This window comes from Crotalus tigris, unplaced genomic scaffold (genome assembly GCF_016545835.1).
Source record: "Crotalus tigris isolate CLP2741 ecotype Arizona unplaced genomic scaffold, ASM1654583v1 scf7180000017774.6281472, whole genome shotgun sequence".
Lineage (NCBI taxonomy): Eukaryota > Metazoa > Chordata > Lepidosauria > Squamata > Viperidae > Crotalus > Crotalus tigris.
This window is the reverse complement of record NW_024096625.1, coordinates 608,090-626,982: the sequence shown is the minus strand read 5'-3', so window position 1 is coordinate 626,982 and position 18,893 is coordinate 608,090. Positions and strand designations below refer to the sequence as shown.

Genomic DNA, 18,893 nt, shown 5'->3' with positions numbered 1-18,893 from the left:
TGCTATTAAGAACAAAAAAAATCTCTTTAGTGGGATTATCACATGATGGAGAAGATAGAAAAGTCAGATAAAATAGTGATTACACAAACATTTCCTCTTTCACAATATTTCCTGTGGTTTTCCAGTTCAGGCATAAAGTTTCCCATTACCAGTTTAAATTTCTCTATGGTAACAAAATACTGTAATGAGCTAAATAAACAGAAGACAAAGATAATGCAATTTCAAATGTATGTTACCAATGAATTTTTGCTTTTATTTATTTTGTTATGTTACCAATGAATTTTTGCTTTTATTTTGTAGCATAGTCATAAATCTTAGATATCAAAATTAGGAGACTTGCTTCTCAGCAACTTTTAATGAATCTGAAATCATGTAATTGAACATAGAACATAGAATCATAGGGCTGGAAGGGAACTTGAAGGTCTTTTATCTAGTCCAACCTGCTGCTCAAGGCAGGAGACCTTTTAACAACCTGGTCAAATGGCTGTCCAGTCTATTTTTGAAAACCTGCAGTGATGGAGCACCCACAACTCCCAGAGACAAGTTATTCTATTAATTATTCTCACTATCAGAAAATTTCTTGCTCCTTACTTCCAGGTTGTATTTCTTTTTAACAAGCTTCCACCCATTACTTCTTGTTCGGCCCTTTGGTGCTTTGGAGAATAAGCCAACCCTCTCTTCCCTGTGACAGCCCCTCTAGTACTAGAAGACAGTTATCATGTCCCCTTAATCCTTCTATTTGATAGGCTAGAGCGTATCTAGCTCCCTTAATTGTTCATTATACAATTTCACCTTCAAACACTTTATCATCTTTCTTGCTCTTCTCTGTACACTTTCCAGGTCTCAACATCTTTTTTGTATCATGTTGACCAGAAGTGTACACAGTATTCCAAGTACAGCCTGACTAGTATAAAGTGGTACAGTCACTTCTCATGCTCTTGATGCAGCTCAGGACTAGTACACTGTTGGTTCATATTAAGTGGTCATCCACTAGAACCCTTTCCCAGTATTACTGTTGAACCAGGTACCAGATATTCTATACCTATGCATTCATTTTTTTCTGCCTAAGTGCAGGACCTTACTTTTCTCATCATTGAACTGCATGTTTTGGATAAGTCCTAATGCTCAAGTCTTTCAAGATCCTTTTGAATTTTTAGTCTATTTTCCAAAGTGTTAACAATTTCCCCCAGCTTGGTGTTATCTATAAATCTAATGAGCTCCCCTTCTCATCTAGATCATTTATGATGATACTGAAGAACACTGGCCCTAAGACAGAGATACCCCATTGTATGCTTTCCTCCATGTAAATGTAGTTTCCTTAAGGACTACACATTGGATGTAATTGGTCAGCCAATTGCATATCCATCTGGTTTGGTTTGGTTTGGTTTGGAAGAATCCTATCTAATATGATGAATTTAATAATCAAGTGTTCAAATTCCATTCCTTTCTGAGATTGGTTGGGACCTTCTGAAACTAGATTTTAAGCAAACTATACAGAAATTATCACTGGATCTTCTAGAGAATCTCTTTAAATTACTTTGATAAATTGCTAGCTCTCAATCTTATTACTGTATTTATTTATATTCTCTTTTTTATTGAGAAGCAAAGGAAAGAAGAAATTTTGCAAATGACAAGCATGAAAGAGACAGTGGATGAAACAAAATTAAATAATTTTCCTGAGGAAAGAGTGAGATTATTACTGAAGAAAACTATGTAAATAGTAGGCCACTCATATTAGTCTAAAATATTGACTGGCATCAATGCAGACCTAAGTAGTTTAATCAATGGAACAAATTGTTCTCCCAGTCACCCACATAAGCAAATAAGAGTGCCCACTGTGAGCAAGAGAGGAGAATGAATCCTACTGTGTGAGAGTTTTGTTGGCAGATGATCCTATTGGGCAAGGCAACATCAGGAGAACATCTTAAGTATGCCTGGGGTGGTTCCTAGAACAAACAAGGGTTCTAAAGGGATGAAGAGAACATTTTAAAGGATGGATATGGCAGCCTGCCTCAAGGCTAAGAATTCTTAACTAAACAAAAAGGAATGATTTCCATTAATGGTTAGGAGATAATCACTAAATATTTAGATTATTCATCAACCTAAACATATCACCAAAATGCAGGTGGTGGCTACTCTGAAGCCTCATTGGTACAAACGGATAATTAATCATAGTTTACACTGGGAAGAATCCCAAAGCAGACACCAAAAATGTCTTGAAATAGGAAAAAGGAAAAACTAATGTCAGCCCACAGCATTCTTCTTCTAATTACTGCTTTTGATACAAAGTAAGAGCCGAGGTGGCGCAGCAGTTAGAGTGCAGTACTGCAGGCCACTTTAGCTGACTGTGTTCAGCAGGTCAGCGGTTCAAATCTCACCGGTTCAAGGTTGACTCAGCCTTCCATCCTTCCGGGGTAGGTAAAATGAGGACCCAGATTGTTGGGGGCAATGTAAATATATATATATACATTGCTTACTTAGAGAGTGCTTGCACTTAAAGCGGTATATAAGTCTCATAAATAAATAAATAAATAAAGTAATGGTTAATATGATTTTCTCTGGGAAAGTTGTGTTGATGTAAGATGAGTGTGAATATCTAAATTTGACATTGACCTGAAATCTAAATATAACAAGAATGCAGTTCTAAACATACTTTCCTAAAATCAACGGGACTGGTGCGTAAAACATGTCTGTAGCTAATATTACAATATCTAATAGTAAAGTGCAACAGGCTAATTGAGATAATTTAAAAAAAAGGTTCATTGATGTAAGGCACTGTTCTCAATCTTTTCTTCCTCACAGACCCTTTATGTATCTTTTGTGGCCATGGACCATAGCCATGGACCCCTAAAGACTTAACTCAAGATTTAAATCATAACATTTCAAGTCTTCACAGCCCCTCTATGATGACATTGTGGTCCCCCAGGGTTCTACGGACCACAGGTTGAGAACCACTCTTGTAAGGGATTTTGATGATGGGTTAGAAAATATAATTCAGCAAATTTAGAGAGGACACAAATCAAGCACATTTAAGACCCTATCAGGAGGATCTTGACAAGCTGGAATAGTGGACAGAAATCAGCACAATGAATGAATGAAACAGGAACAAATGCAAAGATTTACATTTTGGTGGGAAAAATCTAGATTAGTTAGAAGCTGGGTCTAAAATTTAATTAAAATCCCCAGCCATAATTACCTGATCAATAGCAAGAATAAAAAGATGTGTAAAATAGCTAGATAAAATATGTAGATGATCTCCAGCAGGACAATACTGTAGTAATTTATAAGCATTATCCTTTTATTGAAACTTTTAATTACAATATCAAAATAAATTCTTCTGCGTGACTTAAGGAATAGCCAAATGTATGAATATGAACTTGGATATATCTTAGATTATATTTCACATTAACACAATCAAATTTAGATGTGAGAGAACTAAAATATTTGAGAATGCCTACTGACCATTTGCAAAGAGATGGAGGCACCACGGGAATCAAGCAATGCTATCTAAGAGTGCCCTTTAACTGACATTGGAATCTAACTATTTAGCAGTCTTTTCCATATGTTGCTGTTTCACAGTTCATATCAGATCTGCCTGTTGTTGACCATATTTCCAAAAGAAACTCCAGTGTCCATCAACCAAGCTTATGAAACACTTTAAACTGCTGAAAATAACTCTGTAAGGTTGTAACATATTTTCCTCTAGTACTGCAATTCACTCATTATAGATGTTACCAGTGAAACATTTTTGAAGTTGCACTTTCCTTCCTTTGATACACATTTGAAATGAGTGGCATTTTTGCTTTAAAAAATTGTTGAGGAGGTTTGGAATTGAGCTCCTTCAATCCTATGCAAGGGCTTTCTGTTGTCAGGTTTTCCAGTCTCAAAAGACACAGTTAGGGAGATCAGGTCCAAAAGTCTTGGAGGGGCCACAGGAAGAAAGATTATGGCTCTGGGAAGCCTGGGATTGTCATAACTGAAAGTCACAACTTTTGCAGTTCATTTTATTTCCTTCTTACCTCACAACTCACTACATTTTCCTCATCTACATCAATAATCTTGATAATAAAATTGTCTTGATAATAAAATACTAGTGGATTCTTCTAAATAATACTTTGCATTTTGTTTGATTGTAAACCATTAATAAAGTATACAATTTACTTATTATAGTTTTATTTAGAGGAGTTAAAATGCATTTTAGCCATTTTCCCAGCAATCTATATGTAGCTAAATGTTGGAATACTGAATGTAGAAATACTAAAACCAAGAAAAAAAATGTGAATTATGCAGTGAATTTTATATGAGTTACCTTCTGCAGATAAAATCACTGTCCCATTCCAATGAGATACATATAGAGAGTGGAATTCAGAGTGGGAGTGAATGAGATGTTTCTTTGTCCCCGGGAACTAGGACCAATAAAATAAAATTGGCAAAGAAAATGTTGGGAATCTTTTCTTTCTTTCCAATGCTGTCTTCCTCAGTGAAGTACATCTAATTTGGCAGCTATTCTTTGTCCCACCATGTTTGCCCAGCTTGTTTAGAGCCTAGTGATTTTTAGCTTTAGTATACAAATCTAATAACATAATAGATGAGCAGATTCATAAAGCTGGGAGGTACCTTAGTCCTTTTTTATTGTTTTCAATATTTCTCATAAGCCTTAGCTCATTCTGAGCTAGACTGTTTCATAATTCTTCTTTGATTATGTGTGTCCCATCTCCCATTTCCTATACAAAGAATAGAATTATTTATTGGACAAGTGTGATTGGACAAATAAGGAATTTGTCTCCAATGCATAAGCTCTTAGTGTACATGCAAGCAACAAATCATGATCATAATCATAAAATACAATCATAATAAATCATAAGATACAACACTCAGTGATAGTCTTAGTATACTAAATAAAAGCATTAAAATTAATCATAAGATACAAACAACATACATGTCCTTTTTTTTAGTCACAGGCATTGAGTTTGTTAATGAATGGAACCTGAGGGATCAATAATAGAGATAGCAGATTGTTTTCAGCTGACTTAAGAATAGATGAACACTGAAATGATATTGGGGATAAACTAGAACTTAGAAGGAAGTGTAAGTTAGTGTGTTTGGTAGTGCTTCTACTCCTCACCTTCAGTTAAATATCCAATCTTTCCCCCAGCATTGTAATTTAATGGCTTTGGGTACAAGGATGATTAGGAGACTAGAGGCTAAAACATAATGAAGAATGGTTACAGGAACTGGGCATGACTAGTCTAGTGAAGAGAAGGACCAGGGTAGACATGATAGCAGGGTTCCAATATTTGAGGGGCTGTCACAGAGAGGAGGGGGTCAACCTATTTTCCAAAGCATCTGAAGGCCAGACAAGGAATAAAGAATTGAAACTGATCAAGGAGAAATTTAACCTGGAAATAAGGAGAAATTTTCTGTTAGTGAGAACAATCAACCAATGGAACAGACTACCTTCAGATGTTGTTGGTGATTCATCACTGGAGGGCTTCAAGAAGAGACTGGACTGCCACCTGTCAGAAATAGTGTAGGGACTCCTGCTTGGGCAGGGCGTTGGACTAGAAGACCTACAAGATCCCTCCCAACTCTGTTATTCTATTCTATTCTATTCTATTCTATTCTATTCTATTCTATTCTATTCCTTTTATTCCCTTTATACATCCATTCATGCTTCCACTTTCTCAGCACCAAATAAACATTGACAGGAAAAAACCCTTCACCAAAGGAAAAAGAATCCTATGGAGAGAGGAATGGAAAAGGGGGAGAGAGAAATAGAACTGGGAACTTATATAAACAGGCCTTGAGGCCATGAACTGAGATTTGAGTGACTAAATTGCCATAATGGAGGCAATGATAGTGGGAATATTATTATTATCCCAGTTCAAACTAAACCTATTAAAGCTATCAGTTATGTTCGTACCCATGATCGATCATTATATTTTAGGCTTAGTGTATAGGATTTAACTGCAGATTTAAGGGAGAAGTTATTATTCCCGTAACGGTTCCTCACAGGTCCTAACACTGCAAGCGAGGCTAAAGTCGTCACTCGGTTCTCCTAAAACTCGAACCTCTTCGACCACTCGAAGATTCCCGTGAATGCCTGACCTCGGAGGGTCCATATAGGACCGGCTGGAGGCATTCGCTAAGCTGCAGCAAGAACTGCAGCAGCCCCCTCCCTCGCTCCCTAGAGACCTTCTAAAATTTAGTCCCATTCCAAGCCTTCGGAAGAGAGAGCTTTGTTTGCTCTGGAATGCAACTCCCGGGCCGTGACGCTATCACTCCGCCTGGGCCAATTGGAAAGGCGTTGACGTCCGAAAGGGATGTCTCTGGCGAGGCCCTCCTCCTCCTCTTCCTCTTCTCCCATGTAATGCCTCGCGGGGGTCCCTGTAGCTAGGATCTATATAAATCCAATGTGACCCAGCGACTTGCCCTTCTCACAGCCTATAAGGGTTGCGCCAAAGCCGAGGAGCGAAGGCTGAACGGCAGTAAGAGAATTTGCAAGTTTTCCCTCATCCCACTTTATCAACCCAATGAAATTGGTTTGCCTCCGGTTTCAAATACGATCCGTTTATTTTCCCAACAGCTTTCCAAGATGCCGGATAGCCGATCGAAGCGAACGATTCTTTTGGTATTGACTCTTTGTTCTGGAGCAGGAGTCTGGGGTTCTCAACCCCGCGGGGAAAAAAGTAAAAGGCAAACGCAGCATATCGTTCAGCCCTCTCTGCCGGTCGGCCAGAACAAACGTGAGTAAATCTGGGATGGGCAATAACGGCTTTTCAGGGGAGAGGAATCATGGACGATTTGATAAAACCGAAATCAAACTTAAAGAGCATACCGAACGTTGCAACTTTGGATGCAACTTTGGATGTGAAGGGAGGGGGGGGATAGAATTTATCACATGAAATATGTTAATACCTCTTTCTTGAGTCTACTCAGGTCTAATAAATGAAATCAGAGTGAGATGAAGAATTTTGCAGAAAACAAAACCGTTGATGGGGAGAAATATTTTTGAGCTTAACTTTAAGTAGGGATTTAGCGATGCCTGTCCAAGTGCCTTCCTTACGGAGCATTAAAGCAATTTAGGACAACCTTTTAATTGTGCCAGAGTTACTTCCCTTGTGACCTTATGTCTCTAGTTAGTTTTGCAATCTTATAGACGACTGCAGTTTGATAATCCATCATGGACAGCTAGGACATTTCTAGTGTGCAAAATTGTTAAATCGTGAAACAGATTTTTTCAGGGAATTTGCAAGATTAATTAAACTGAACCATGTTGAGAGGGGAATCCTCTTGGTTATTGCATTTATATCCAGATTTTCTACCAAGGAATTCAAGCTTGGGTTTCCCTTGACACTCGAGTCTAATTAAGATTTATTGTTGGAGCATATATTGCATTGAGCCCAGAGAGAATTATGTCTGAGTACTGAATGCCTCCTGATTAGATTGGGCACAGTACTCTTGAGGAGGTCTGGTAGAAGATTTGCTACTTTCCCAAGCTTTGCCAGTTTGCTCTGGCTGGGGTGGAAATTCTTAATTCTTCTTATTTTTCTCATTAACACCAGCGAGAAGCAAAACTACCTCATCAATTGACAAATTAAGTGTGAAGATGTTAGAACAATTTTTTTTTTTTTGGTTTTCGTTTTTAATCCAGTTGGAGATGGACTCTTGGTGGTTAAATTCTGTATTTCAGGGCCTGCTGGTGGAAACCTTATTTGCATATATAGTGATCTTTTGGCTCACTGGTCTGTTGTATTCTTTATTACTAAGAAAGGGGATTCTTGTTCTGGCCTATTTCTCTTTCACACACATTTGCTGGTTTAGGATAATTTAATTTTCCTGAAATCCAGACATTACTCAAGAAGGGTGTAGTTAGCATTGCATTTTTTTTTCACTGCAGCTATACCAGCTAGAGAGACAAATGAGATAATCTAGAATGAGTAGATTTCTATTCTCTTTTCTTATAGAAAGACTCAAAGCAAAATCACTTACTGAAAGACAAGGGCCTGCTACAGGGCTTTAGGATTGTTGTACTGTAAAAAAACATGCGAAATATCCTCCAAAGCAACTGCATGAGCTTGAAAAATGATCTAGCTGCATTAACAGCTCAGAAAAGAGTTATGCTTGCTAGGTGCTCTAGAGCATTCCAGAGCACCTCTTTCAAAGGCTTTGCACAAGCCTACATTTAAATAAAGTTTCTGCATCTTTCTGACTGTATCTGTGTTGTTTTTAGATAGCTAGAAGTTAAAATAGCAGAAATTTCTATATTAAAATGATTGACTTGAAAGTAAAAGAGAGGAACTCTTCATCTTTTCATGTTGTAAAAGTGGATTTTAAAATTAATGTGCTTGAATTAATTTTGAAAAGTTTAGAGCATATTTTTTCATTTTAAAATGTGAGAATTGAGAAAAGAAATGCTGAGAACACTTTTTAAAATTCTTTAGAAATATGATTTTTCATTAAAGCAATCATCTCGGGAAATGGTAAGGTTGTAAATGAAAGTTGGGAAAAAGGTTTGGAAGTAAAAACATGGAGACTAGTTCTACTTGGCAAGAATAAACCTGCTTAGGGAAGATAGCCAAACTTTCTTTCAAACCTTTTGGGGTCTTTCCATAGGCTTTCATGAAGCATTGGATTAAGCCTCCCAGTTGAGCAATCTTTTCCAGCTGTTAACATGCTGCTCCAGAATGTGAAATCTCTAGTGGTTTAATTCTGTACATTTAAAACACAGTTAAACAAGAGACGGATGGAACTGTTTTGAGTTTAACTCCAGTCTTGATTTGCCTGCATTTAACAGCAAATTATACAGAGGTTTCAAGACGTAGAAAGAATGTCCGGCCAGGAGTTAATGTATATTCCATGCATGTTAGGGGCTGACACTGCTCTCTTCTCCACATGCTTTCTCCTTACCAGGAAAGCCACACTCAGCCTGGATGACAGGATGTAATTAAACAGTGCTATTTCTTTCTCAGAGGGATGCTATGACAATGGACAACATTATCAGATAAACCAGCAGTGGGAACGCATTTACTTGGGGAACCCTCTAGTCTGCACTTGCTATGGTGGCAGTCGAGGATTCAGCTGTGAAAGCAAGCCTGAGCGTAAGTTGGATGCATCATTTGACAAACTTCTGGCCAAGAACCTCTTTTTTTTCTAAAATAAAAAATAGATATTTACATATATAGATATATCCTGTTTTTTAGCTCTTAGAAAAGGCAGCATCCACATTTAACATTTCTGCTGAGACAGGTTACTGTTACTGTATTTTTTACAGTTCAATCTCCAAGTCTGTCAATTTCTGACTGTTCCTGACTGTTCCTATCTACTGCAGATTGGGAATATCCTGGACAAACATTGCATTATTTTATGCAACAGATTATTCCTACTGTAGTTTTCACACTAATTTGACTCAAGAACTACTTAATCTATCAGTAAATCTTAATGGTTACAACTGGGAGCTTCCAGGTATTGTAGAAAATCCTGCAGGATGTTCTGTGACCCACAGATAATTTATATCAAGCTTCTCTAATGCCCTTGTTTTTAATCAGATGAATTCAGAGAGACTTGTATTCCTTGATACATTCTATGCATTGTACAGATATATAATGTCAATGTAGAGGTAGAGCAGATTAGGAAACCAAAGTCATTCAGGCTAATTTTATGATAAGATTAGAAAAACAAAAACGTACAAGTCTAAATGCACTCCCCGACTCCCTTCATCGTCATGAGAACTAATGAGAGTCTTGTCAGAGGTGCTTTCTCAGCTTCCAGTTTGGACTCAGGGTTCTTTTATCTGACTGTTAATTAGTAGCTGCTCTTCCTACTGCTGTTTAAGGTCATTTTTCTACCCATTATAGCTAAATAGCAATAGGTAAGCCATCTCTTAAGAAAGCTTTGTCCCTGGACCTCTTGCTTTACATAACTTTAAAAGGAACATTCAGAGGCTATCCACACTGAAGAGGACTTGTTGGCCCCTTAAGCTCTGCTGTTTGGCTTTTTGAAAAGGTTTGACTTGGCCTTGTCAGAAAGAAGTCAGAGTGCTAATGCTCTACAGTAGGCATGTCAAACTGCCGGCCTATGGGCTGGATGCATCACGACGAAACTGCGCCCAGCACATTGCCGGCAATGGGGAAAAAGGCGTGATATGTCGCGCGATATCACATGACGTCGTGAGTTTGACATGCCTGCTCTACAGGATAGCTCTGCATGGAAGGACACCCCCACATAAGATAGGATGTTAGAGAAAATGCTGCAATAAGACTAGAGGAGAAAAAGAAAGCTGACAGATCAGATTTGCTATGGAGAATATTTTGAAGCAAAGGAAAAAGAACATTTCCAAAAATTGTCAAGACAAAGAAAAAATTCTACTCATGCTACTGGAAAAAGCTCTTAAACAGATTAAATTTATTAATTATAAGTTTTCATGTCCCTGTGTTAATTAAAGTAATACCAAATTGGAGATACAATAAGATAGAATAATAAAACTATATAATTACAGAATAAGATAATGATTTGAAATTACAACAGATTACAAACATTTTGCATGCTACCACAGAAACATTGTGATAATAGGAAGCTTTCAAAATAGATGTAATATATTCATGCTGTCTTGTGCTTAGAGAAACCTAGCCAAGGCATTCCACTCTAATGGTAAGTTCATTCCCAGCCTCAAAAGCTGTCTCTTATCAAATGCATTCCAGTACTTTAGTCATGAGGTTTCTAGTGCATAAAACTATGACTAGTCTAACCCCAAACAGCTACAGGGACAAAGCAGACAGCTTTGGTCAAAGATGTTCCTTATCAGAGACCATTTGTGCAGCCACTGACAAATACGACTATAGAATTGTTCTAAGAGGGACTTCCGGTTCCGGTTTACGGCATCTCTAGTCGCAAGGGGAAACTTCTCGTCGGCTAGCTTTCCTTCCACCGGCAGACCCGTATGCGGGTCCAAAGTCGTCCTGGAGGGTGCGACTTCTGTTGAGGAGGCTCTGCTCAGCTGCCGAGGAGTGGCAGCTCCCCCAGATGTCCAAGCCATCTCTGAGGGCCGATGGAGAAGAAGGTCGGCCAGTAAAATGGCCAATCACCCTGCTGCTTCAAATTGCAAGTCAAAGAACATCTAAGCTGTAAGAACTCCCGTGGTGAATCCGGGTGAGACTTTTCTTTGTTATTCTCTCTATTCTATTTTGTTTTTGTTACCTGAAAGACCTCTTTGGAATTACTTCCCTGGCTTGAAAAGGCAGCTTCTACATTTTTTTGGGAAGAAAGGCGTTCTATAAAAATAGAACAAAATTTTAAAGACTATATTTACTTCTATATTTCTTGGGGTACAGAAAAAAAATTATTTTTTTTCTGTTCTTTTCCTCTTTTTCTAAGAACTGTACTATCATCCTATGCTGGAAGATTATTTCTTTTTCACATTATACTTTAAAAGATAGAAAAAGGGAAATGGCTTTTGGAAAAGACCTTTTTTTAACTTACTGAGGACATCTAGTGGCAAAAATTTAATACTGCAGCCTTTGGTTACTTGGTTTGACGACAGCTGACCTTCAAAATACCTTTGAAGAGGAAAGATAAGCTGGGGAACTGTGGGGAGTGGATATTGCCTAAATTATATTAAATATAGCCTCTACCCAAAAGAAAAAATAGACTCTTTTTAATTACTATCAAAATGGGGAAACCTTAGTCACACTTAAACTGTACACTTATATTGGAAAAGATCTATGAGGCTACTGCAGAAATATGTGCTACAATGAAAACGTTTACTACAGAACTAAGATCTAGGGATTTCACTTCAAATGTTCAAATGGACGTCCAGGCTATATCTGACTATGGTATAAATCAAAATATATTAGGAATCAACAGAGGTAAAAGAGGAACTTATTCTATCTTACAAACCTTCCATCTGCAACTTTGAGGAACAGAAGAAGCAAAGACTGAGATTTCAAACTACAAAGCAACGACCCTTCAAGGAGGAGAAATACAAACGTCTAATGCAGAGGATGGGATTGCTATTATTGCAAAGGCTACTGCAAGCAACAAAGTTAGATCTACTGGCTGAAAGGGAAGCGTCCCTATGGAAACCTGCTTGGCACAGGAAAAAAGCCAGAATTAGACTGAAAAGAGAAATTTAAAATTGTGTAATGGATTTAAAGGCAATTTTTGATTTATGGTTTCTTTTAAGGATTATGATTTAGCAATAGAAGCAAGAAAAAATATAAACATATATATATATGAGGGTGATTTTTAGAAAAGATATTTTAAATAGATTAAGAATACTTTTTGGAATAACAGATTTATTTGATGAAAATTATGTATTGGAATTGAAAAAATGTTGATTTTTTTAGATTGGGATGGTTTTAATAATTAATGGAGTGTGTTAACTTAGATGATTTTTTGTACAATAACATAGATGTGATAAGGTATGACAATCAATTGGATGAAATTTGAAGTTTCTGTAATGAATTGAAGTGAATTAACATTATTTTTTAATTAAGATAGCTATTGTGTAATGGAAGAAGAAATAAATGAGATTGGTGATAAAAGGAGGGATGAGAGAAATTAAGAACTAGAATATATCTGGAAGGGATACCTGAATTGATAACTTGTTGAGTTAAAGTGAAATTTGATTTTGGTAATTGTAAACTGATAAAGTTTTAAAACAGGTTTAGTAGTAATAGAAATTTAATTTAGAAATGGAATATTTTAAACATTATGTTATTTGAGGGAAATAGAGAGGAGATAGTGAATGTATTGAGTTGAGTTGTTTATTTATGTTTTTACTTTGGAATGTTTGATTACCCAAACACCATGGTGTGTCCTGAGTACTTTTTCTTAAAAATTAAAAAACCAATAAAATATTTTTTTTTAAAAAAAGAATTGTTCTAAGAGTACAGACCTGCTCTTTTAGTGAAGGTACAATCCCATTCATGATAGGCAGCCTCTACGTACTGTACCAAGGTGCTACCAACAGTGACTCTGCCTTGTTAGGGTTCTTTACTCTTTACTGATCATCATCTAACCTATTGCCGCAATTAGTTGCTCGTCGGACTTTCCCTGATTACAGACTATTAGTGTTGGGTGTCATTAACAGAACTTTACTCCAAATGGACCTTTCTCTTTATATGATGTGGAACAGTTAAGTCAGAGTTCAGCTATTATTTGCTTACACATAATAGACAGAATCTTTCCAAACTAAATCCTCTCAGTTAATGGATATACCCTGGGAGATTCTAAGGAGTGGCTATGCTAATTCTCTTCCTCTGTCTTCAATTCATCTGTAGGTTGGGTTGCCTCTTATCTTTCCCCCTTTCTGGAGTGTGCTCCCTCCTTCCAGAGAAATGCTGCCTATAATCCTTCTCACCATCTCCCTCTCCGTGGGCATTATCTCTCACATTCTCTCTGTAACATTGTATTTAGCAGAATTGCACCTTAGTACTTAATTGTCCTGCAAGTGATGTATAATATTATCATCTAAATATCTGAGGTTATCTGTGTCGAAACATGTAGAATGGTAATTTAGATGTGAAATCCAAGATTTACTTTTTGTACGTATTCATGTGTTCATATTGTACATATGAATAAAAGACAGATCTTTGATGATGACATTGCATCTTGTCTGCTTTGAACCCCTGCCTTAGATGTGTCAGTCTTGTCAGCAGGAACTGAATCACTGTAGCATTCTGCCTCGAATTCCCAATCTTCATGGCTGATTCATTTAGGAGACCAAGTTTGTTTTGATCATATTCATGCTTGTGCCCAGACTGGAATAGATCCAGAGAGTCTATTTCTTCCAGGAATGTTTGAGCTGTATCACATCAAGTGCACAAATAGTTCCTAAGAGGATATTAGCAACTGATTGATTGCTTTTAAGAACTTAGCATCTCCTGTGGGTTTCTTGAAGCCATACTTTCACTTCCTTTAACATATCTGGCATTTATTACTTCTCCTATAAAAATATATTTACTAGATTCATCTAGGCAATCTATCCAACTTAAATAAGTCAGCCATAATGGGGAGGTTATTGGGAACATAGCTTCTAACAGCCTGGTGACATATTCAGATTTCAAAAGTTGAAACTAATCCCATAGAATCAGATTAATCAGAGCATCAGATAACAGACTTGCACAGCAATAAATAATATTATCTATTAACCTATCTTGCAAATATATCACACATGTCTCTGTTGGTTCCAGTACAATAAAAGCCTTTTTTCCCTGACAAAAATAGTTTTCCTGATGGCTACCTGACATTGCAGTGGCAGTAGCTGAAAATAATTTTTGTTTCTTGCCACATGATTTACCTATCTTGTCTTCTTGATAATATGCTGTGGCAAAATGTGCTGTTACCAGTCTTGCTTCTATACTTACTTGTGACTCTCTGAGTTCTACAGTGATAGAGTATTTCAGAACAATTTTAATGACATCTCATTTTGTCTCTCTGTTCCATAAAGTGACTAGAACTTGGGCAAGAATATCATCCCTATTGCCTAAAAAGTCTCTTAGGGGCAAAGTGTTTTAATGGATCTTTTTGCTTGTATGTAGGCAAATAAGGACATTTAATTGGGAAATAGTTTAACCATGACAGTAGGATACTGACAGATGCCTCTAGTTTCAGTTCATCTCGACAGACTTGAAGCTTAAGAAGACTTGTATGACAGTCCTTTGGATAACAAGACTTGTTCCTATAATCTAATCTAGTGAGGGATTAAATAATTGACCAATTATTTTAAACACATATTTGAACTGTTCTGTATCTCTTGGTCAAATGCATTTTTCTTTATTGTTTTCTCCACTTTTTTTAAAAAATGAACTTTCATACAAATGTTCCAATTTCCTGGAAACTCCCTTCTATTGTTAATGTGGATTTTTCAGCTTTATTTCTTCTTTCATTGGTCCAAGCACCTCTCCTATTCTTTGTTTTTAGCTACACCATTATCATCCAAAAAGCCTTCTGCTTGTCACTACCATAACAATAGTAGTCAATGCCACCATTAATTTTTTGTGTGTGCCCCTATGAATGAGGCAGGGAAAGGGGATTAGAAGCTGCAAGTTGTAGATTTATCTGTGGTGATTTTTTTTTCCTACACAGCGGAAGAAACCTGTTTTGATAAATACACTGGGACTACTTACCGAGTAGGGGAAACCTATGAACGGCCAAAGGATTCCATGATCTGGGACTGTACTTGTATTGGGGCTGGGCGTGGAAGAATCAGCTGCACTATTGCAAGTATGTATTAAATCCTTCACTAAGATGCTTAAATGATGTCCTCCAAGATAATGTGTTCATCCATATACTCATATTGCTGGAATGTCATACAATCTAGTGGTTTTCACAGTAAGAAGAAGGTGCAACACATAATATTGCATAATTCTAAGGGATTTGTCAGTGGCAAAGTTCATAGAGCAGTCAAGATCATCAACATATCAACACTTAGAAAAACACAAACGAATTCATTTCCTCTTTGATGGAATATATATGCAGGTAGCATTAAGTTTTATATATTTAATATTTGCTGTATGTTAACTTTATAAATAAGTGTATAGGTTATACTTGAGATTTTCTCCTGCATGAAGAAAAGGAGAATGTGGAAGAAGGCTGAAATAAACATGATGCAAGGAAGAGCTAGATTTCCCTCTCCAAATCTCATGCCATGAGGCTGATTTCAGTTCCCAACTCTGATATATTCTACATAAAATGGAGCCTGTATCTATGTAGCTGCCATGGCCTTTGTGGGGATGCTCCATGAATGTGTTTCTTGAAAGATTGTTTTTCATTACCACAGGTCAGAACTTTGACTTTATTGTACAGCAAGGATGAACTCTTCTGCAGATGATTCCAAATGTCCTACCTCAATTTCTAGCAGTCCTAGTTAGTATAGGAGAGGTGAAGGGAAGCGGAACACAACATTTTACTTCCCTTCTTATAGTTTTATAATCCAAATGTTTTTAACAACAAGGTCAACTAATTCCTAATGAATTAGGGATATTTCTGATATGACAGAAAAGTGGCATGTTACAGTTATTAGACTGCAGGTACTTTCATATTGGAAAAGCTGTTTTTCATAGCTGGCTGCATTATGAAGCATTGCCCAATGCTGAAATGGATGAAGGGATCTAAGGCTTTATTATAATATAACTGGGGCAATCTTAGAGAGTTGCTGAACTATTGGACATAGTAGATATATTAATGATGTAACTTGGAAAAAACAGTTTCCTATGCTTTGTTTTTCAGATCGATGTCATGAAGGTGGGCAGTCCTACAAGATTGGTGATACCTGGCGCAGGCCTCACGAGACAGGAGGCTACATGTTAGAATGTGTGTGTCTTGGCAACGGGAAGGGTGAATGGACTTGCAAGCCAGTTGGTATGATTTAGTTTTTTATGCATTTCAGAGGTCAAAGGTGCTAGGTATTTCAATTGCAAATAGACCTGTTTGAGATAGTTACTGTAAGCACATTTTTTATTCTTTGTGATAACATTTTTTTTTATTTTTGTCTTAGTTGATATATATAAATACTGAAAACATGCATACATGATTAAACTTTACCTGGACTTTTGACCTGTAGGTAGTGCTTCTGAATATCCCACTAGACAATAAACAAATTCACCTAGAATACAAGTATGTCATGGAGAAGATGCCAAGATTAATCTGTTCCCTGCTGTATAGAAGTTTTAATAGGGAAGGGCATACTTGGTTAAGAGATTCATGCTCCAAAGTTTGATGTGCTTTATTGACATGAGAAAATTCTCCAGATCATTTTGAAATATAATCTTGTATATTGTTATATACTCAAATATAACCATGCCTTAAAAAGGAGCATAAAATAAAACAAGCTGTCTACAATACCAGTGTTGTAAACACTTAGAAACCTCTATTTCATTGAATTGCCAGATTTCTGCATGCTGTTTTTTATCCGAATGCAAAAAATATGGAAGCATTTTCTTTCCTCCCTAATTAAGAAATTTAGTTTTTTCCTTAATGAAATTGTAAAGAAAACAGTGCAGTGGGGTTATTTTTTCTTTTTACCTTTGAAAATTAATTTCCCTTAGCTGAGCGGTGCTATGATAATACAGCTGGGACGTCATACGTTGTTGGAGAAGTTTGGGAAAAGCCATATCAGGGCTGGATGATGGTGGATTGCACTTGCCTTGGAGAAGGCAGTGGGAGGATTACTTGCACTTCCAGAAGTAAGTATGGACTTGTGGCAGCTTATGCAAAGTATCAGCATGAATAATGCTCTTGGGTATTTTTTCATTTCCTCCATTATTTTGAGGGAGGGCCCAAAGTCTGGAATGTTCTGCATACACTGTTTGGCTGACTGTATTCACGTCATCCATGAAGCTGTAGTAAATTATTAGCATAGTAAATTATTAGCAATTTGGTGGCTGCTGCCTCCTCCATCCAAGTAATATGGCTAGAATGTTGCCTGTCGGTATTTTTCTTAAATCAAGGGTGCTGGCCTTTTTCATGTTTTTCAGTATGGTAAAGCCATACTGGGACATGACAACTACCCAAAGACATCACCGGGGAGGGTGTGTGTGTGTGTCAAATTATGGCAAAACAATCATGGAGGGGATTGGGTTTGCAAAAAAAAAAAAAAAAAGCTAAGCATATAATGTAATGACTTGGGGCCATACTAATGAAAAAGTTAGTTTTAAACAAATTCTGGTTTGAATTACTTGGAAATAATAATTGCATGACATATTTTATCTTAATAATTTACTCTGTGAGATCAATGTTCTCCTAATAATCTTCCCAACTGTGTATGTGATATTACCATTTCATTTATCTTTCCATTACAAGATGTAGATGTTACCCTCCCAAAAGCAAATTAAATATTGCTGCACCTGATTAATGTTTTGTATGAACACAATTGCTAAATTCAGAATAAGACCATGGCTTCTAAGAAAATATGTTATACCAATTGACTCAAGTATATGTTAAAAGAAAGCATTGTACTATTATTTCCCGTGGATCTCATCCATAAAAAAATAAGTACCCACAGATTCTAGCAAAAGTGATATTTATATACTTTCCAGAATATACATTTTATTTTGCTCTTTTTTTATAAACAAGTTTTATTAGTTTTTTAATTTTTACATCAGAGTGCTCAAGAAACACCGTGGTGATGGGGTAATCAATCATCCAAAGACAAAATCATATATATATATAACTCAAGTTAATTCATTAAATGTTCCCTCTCTATTTCCCTCAAATAGTGTAACATAGTTAAGTTAATCCATTTCTCCATTACATCTATGTAAATCCAAATCCTGTTTTTAAGCTTTACTAATTTACAATTACCATAATCCAATTTAATCTTGAATAAACATATTATTAGCACTTTGGGTATCCCTTCTACAATACACATAATATTCTGACAGTAACATTCTAATATTTCCAGATATATTCTATTTCTTAATCTAATAGATCATTGATTAGTACTAATTCTTCTCTTATCACAAGTCTCTTATTTCTTCTTCCACTACAAAATAGTTATCCTACTTAAAATAAAAATATTACTCTACTCTATTTTATATATATAATCTATCAGTCAATCTATTTCTATAAAAAATCATTTCAGCCCATTAAGTAAGATTTAAATCTTGTCCAAATAATTATCATATTTAAAACAAGCATATTGTTACACAAAATATCATCTTGCTAACTTCACATGCTAATTGTTAAATCAGTCCAGATCTCTAAAGCCTTTTTAACTCATTAAATAAAATTTTAAATCACATTTTAAAATCTAACTCTAGCTTTCTTTCTGTGCCAGGACGGTTTCCATAATACCGCATCTGTATCATCAAATCTCAGTATTTGAGTATGGGTATTTATCGACATATCAATCTGGTCTAAGTTCTCTTCCCTTTCTTCCAGTATCATCTGGA

The 18,893-nt window shown here is 36.4% G+C and overlaps 1 protein-coding gene across 9 annotated transcripts in view; it reads left to right on the top strand.

The window, feature by feature from the left end:
- The first annotated feature begins 6,329 nt into the window (after positions 1 to 6,329).
- Positions 6,330 to 18,893, top strand: part of FN1 (fibronectin 1) — a 130,479-nt gene continuing 117,915 nt past the window's right edge. For 7 of the 9 annotated variants that reach the window (XM_039341917.1, XM_039341914.1, XM_039341915.1 and 4 more), the window contains exons 1-6: positions 6,330 to 6,488; positions 6,587 to 6,746; positions 8,973 to 9,101; positions 15,088 to 15,225; positions 16,231 to 16,362; positions 17,049 to 17,186. In XM_039341917.1, the coding sequence (XP_039197851.1) occupies positions 6,596 to 6,746; positions 8,973 to 9,101; positions 15,088 to 15,225; positions 16,231 to 16,362; positions 17,049 to 17,186 (688 nt within the window). In that variant the 5' untranslated portion in view covers positions 6,330 to 6,488; positions 6,587 to 6,595. The remainder of the gene's footprint in view (positions 6,489 to 6,586; positions 6,747 to 8,972; positions 9,102 to 15,087; positions 15,226 to 16,230; positions 16,363 to 17,048; positions 17,187 to 18,893) is intronic. The other 2 variants (XM_039341919.1, XM_039341918.1) reach the window with 1 other exon arrangement.